Source organism: Silene latifolia, chromosome Y, assembly GCF_048544455.1.
Source record: "Silene latifolia isolate original U9 population chromosome Y, ASM4854445v1, whole genome shotgun sequence".
Taxonomy (NCBI): domain Eukaryota; kingdom Viridiplantae; phylum Streptophyta; class Magnoliopsida; order Caryophyllales; family Caryophyllaceae; genus Silene; species Silene latifolia.
The window spans coordinates 141,006,169-141,010,761 of NC_133538.1; the positions used below are offsets into that span (position 1 = coordinate 141,006,169).

General features: G+C 37.6%; 1 protein-coding gene across 1 annotated transcript; it reads left to right on the plus strand.

Moving 5' to 3' along the window:
- The first annotated feature begins 698 nt into the window (after positions 1 to 698).
- Positions 699 to 1,586, plus strand: LOC141629071 (protein FAR1-RELATED SEQUENCE 5-like). The gene has a single exon (XM_074442135.1). The coding sequence runs from the start codon at positions 699 to 701 to the stop codon at positions 1,584 to 1,586; it is 888 nt and encodes a 295-aa protein (XP_074298236.1).
- Positions 1,587 to 4,593: the final 3,007 nt, after the last annotated feature.

Here is a 4,593-nt window from a genome sequence, read left to right on the forward strand (position 1 = left end):
AGGGCAATACGACGAAGAAAAGCTCATGTGTAACACCATGTAAAATGTATGTATTTGGGAAATTAAATCACGACACTGGGAAATTTGTAATCTGTACTTGTGATTTGGTACATAATCACGATTTGAATCCTGAGGTTAGCCGGCATGTAGTCAATTATAGGCACATAAGCGAATATTTCAAGGCCAGGTTGGTGTTGAACGACAGAGCTGGCATACCAATTACCCGGAACTTCAACACATTAGTTAGGGAGGTTGGAGGGATTCATAATCTACATTTCAATGGGCAGGACGCGAGAAACTTCATCAACAGCGAACGTCGCAAAAGTAGGTTTCGTGGTGACGCTAAAGAGGTCTTAAATTATTTTGAGGGCTTAAAAGAGCGAGAATCCGATTTTTACTATTTGTTGTTGAAAGGGACGCGGATAATAAGTCGTTGAACATTTTTCGTCCGATGCACGATGTCGTGCCATGTACAAGGCTTTTGGTGACCCATCGTCGTTCGATAGTACATTCCTAAGCAACAGTGCAGGATGCCTTTTCGTCCATTCGTTGGAGTTAATCATCATGGAAGTACAATATTATATGCAGCGGCTTTAATTTCATACGAAGACACAGAGTCATTCGAGTGGGTGTTTGAGAAGTGGATGGAATGTATGGGGAGAGCTCCGACCGTCTTACTAACTGATCAATGTAAAGCAATGGAAGGGGCAATCAAGAAAGTGTTCCCGGAGACTAAACATAGATTATGCCTTTGGCATATTCTTCAAAACGCGGATAAGAATCTAAAAGACCACCCACAATTTCCTAAGATTGATAGAGATTTGCGTACGCTTGTACACGAGAGTATCACCGAGGAGGAACAGCAAGACATGTGGGACGATTTCATGGAAAAATACAACTTGCGACGCAACAAATGGTTGAGGGGTGCATGGGATATGAGACAGCGGTGGATGCCTGTTTTTTGGAAAGACACTTTCTGTGCGGGTATGTCTTCTACTCAGAGGAGTGAACAAACAAACAGATTTATTAAAACGTGCATGAGCATAGAAACCGGCCTGATGCAATTCATGGAGCAGTACGAGGATGCCATAGAGAAAAAGGTGGAGGACGAGAAAGTCAATAACGCCAAAGACATTAAGAGCCCACTTAAATGGGATCCCATGATATTATTCGAGGATATCTTTAGTAAGGTCTACACAAACAGTAAATTCGGAGAGGTGAAAACAGAGGTATATGGTTGTATAAGCACCAATGTCGAAACTCTTCCAAATAGTTTGGGTTTCATCAAGAGGTTTAGGGCCACATCAAAAGTGACAGAAGCGTTTTGGAAGAAATATCGAAGAAGTTTTGAAGTGAGTATTGACACAATCACTGGTGAGTATAAATGTGGTTGTAAGATGTTTGAATTTAGAGGGATCTTATGTCGCCATATCATGAAGTGTCTTGATGTGTTGGACGTAAAAGCTATCCCGCACAAATACATAATCGACGCCGGCGCAAGGATTTGGTTAGAGGATACGAAAATATTCGGGTTGGGTACTACAACCCGGATGAGTCAGAACGTGTTAAAAGGTCTCTTGAGATAACGGTAAAAAATGATTACATTAAGAGGTTGGCTATGCAAAGTGATGGGTCTTCTGCCATTTATAATAGCAGAACCGATGAACTAATCAAAGAGTTAGAGGCTCATCTTTGGGATACATCTATAGATTCATTTGCGGCGGTGGAGTTTCCTCAAAAATGTGGGGTCGTAGGAGACTACGACCTAGGGAGACTATCATAAACACACCTCAACAAGAAGGTGACATTAGAGACCCTCCCGACAAGCGAGGGAATGGCAGAAGACGTATTGTCAAACAGACAAAGAGAAGGAGAAAGACAAATGATGAGGATCCGACAACCACTACGCTCCCCCTAAATACGAACCCAACCCGACATGTTCCAAACGATGATGCTTCATCCTTTATGAGTGGCTTTAGTGGTACACAAAATACTCCACGTTTTACACCGTCACAAAATACTCCGACGTTCTCCCAATCGCAATTTAGGTCACAATATTCAAATTCTCAATATTCTCAATATACAAATTATAGTCATAGGTTGTAAATAGGAAGTATGATTTTTTTTTGTATATCATTTGACTTCTTTAAACAAATAATGTATGATCAATCAAAATCAATGACTATTTTCCTTAATTCATTTTCACAAAGATTGAGTATATGTCTTCAAGTATTAGAATAGCATACGGTTAACTTGTGCAAAATTTTGCCAAAAACAAAAAGAAAAACCCACAAGAGGATTCGAACACGAGACACTTAGTAAGGAAAGCATGAACTAAGTAAGGAAACCATCGCACCCACTAACTTATACTTTGTCATATGTCCAAATCCTATATATATATATAAGGTCTTTTTAACTTAGGTCATGGATATTAGCAAATAAAATATTTATCAATTTAATTAAAATTTTAAAATAATGTGTATAAAAAAAGACATAACTTACTCATACCCACATAAGCAAAAAAAAAAAGTACAATGAAAATTAATCATAAAATAAATTTAATTTTAAATTTTTTTTAAAAAAAATTAATTTCAAGAAATTAAATATTAAAAACAGTGTGTATAAAACAAAACATTACGCAAAAAAATAAATTACAACGAAATTTAGGTATAATTTAAAATAATATAAGACAAAAGAAAAGGTATTATATGAAAAAATATTAATTGAAAAAAAAAAATTAAAAAAAAAAAATTAACGTAAATACATAAACATACATATAAGGAATAATCATACCGTATAAAGAAATTGATACAATACGTATCAATTAACCGTAGCGTATACAGGACTGTGTACGTATATTAGAGGTATACATAAATATACGAAATATTAAAGGTATATACTGTATACATAAATACTAAAAATAATAAAAGGTATTAGTAATAAATAAGACTTAAATATAAATTAGGAGAGAAGTTTTTTTTAATTAATAAAATATGTGGCAAAACCGAGAACATTAATTAGGGGGGGCAATTAATGAAGGAATCAAGGAATTAATTAGATTAAAAAAGATTCTTTGAATTGGACAAGTGGCGCGTCATTATTGGTGGTGTATGAGGGCCTCATACACCTGGTGTAACTCTACCATCTTCCGAATTTTGTTTTAGACCGACTCTGCCTAAATATCACGTGCTGTAAAAAACCTTAGACTTACCCGCTAATCCGTCTGTTTTCTTTTTTCGCGTAACCAATAATAGAGATTTGTGCCGCCATTTTGTGTCCTTTTCGTCGCTTTCTATGCTGATACTCTATTGCCATCTTGATTTTATCAACCCACTCGTGAACTTCCCTGCTTATTCATGGTAATTTATCAACATGTGAAATGGTACGTTATTTCAGGTAACAAAAGTGAAACGAAATAACGGAAATTATTGCATGAGACGGTTTAACAATGTGAGAGATGGTTTTATTATGTAAAAAACAAAACTTATTAGCATTAAATGAATAATTGTTAAATTGACGGTCTCAATCAGGCCCGTCTCATGACTTGTTTGAAACCATCTTATTCTATAATTTGCGAATAAAAATTACATGTAATTTTGGATTCTGTTACGAAAAATTACTTGAAACTTTTTTGGTAAAATTAATTGAAATATGACCGGTAGTTGGTAAAATGATGCCGAATATAAAATGATATTATTATTATTATTATTATTATTATTATTATTATTATTATTATTATTATTATTATTATTATTATTATTATTGTTCCGGGTGTAATTCCGGAGCAGGATTTGTTACCACGTAAGCTTGTAGAATGATGACTTTGCTTGACTCTTCCTTTCGGCCTCTCCTGAAACAATGAACAAACTGAGGGCTCGGCTTGGCACCGAGCGAACTCACTCCGACGCTCAAGTCAGTAAACTTAAAAGGGATTAAGTTGTGTTTTACTTGGCACAAAGTATATTGTAGAGAGATAAGGGAGTTAATACCAGATGAATAGTGAGTTTATTTGATTATTTTCGGATCCTTTTCTCAATGAGAGAAGTGGAGTATTTATAAACTTTCACCTTTTGTCACGTAGTGGCCAAGTGGCAGAGCAGGTGGAAAGACTGTTCTACCCTCGGCCGAGGGACCCATGGCGGGCCGGCTGGCCGAGCTGACTCCATGCCGAGGGGTCTTGGATGTGAGTACGCGGATATGTCTCTCGGCTGGCTAGTTGCCTAGCCGGGACCCAAGTGACAGGCCGACAGACTGCGTCGGTTGGGCTGTCTAATACGTTGACTTGTTGTGGATATCTTTGACCTTGCTCAATATGTTGACTCGTCGTGGTGCGAGAATATGCCCCATCAATTTGCCCCCAGCGTAGTCTATGCCGTGGTATGGACCTTCGATGAGTGTTGAGCGTATTCTGCGCAAGTTGAAATTTCTTCCCCAGCTTCTTCTTCCTCGGCTTCGTTCGCTCGGCCGCATCAGTATCCCCCTCCACATGGATGTGTAAAGGGCATCAAATGTGGAAAAGAAAATGGCGTTGGCCGAGACCGAGGTTGTGAGTGCCGTGTGCTTTTGATTGCCCCCCGGTCTTCGCCAAGCTCG

Bases quoted from the DNA above. Each gene is read 5' to 3' on its own strand.
- LOC141629071 (XM_074442135.1), top strand. From the start codon at position 699: ATGGAAGGGGCAATCAAGAAAGTGTTCCCGGAGACTAAACATAGATTA.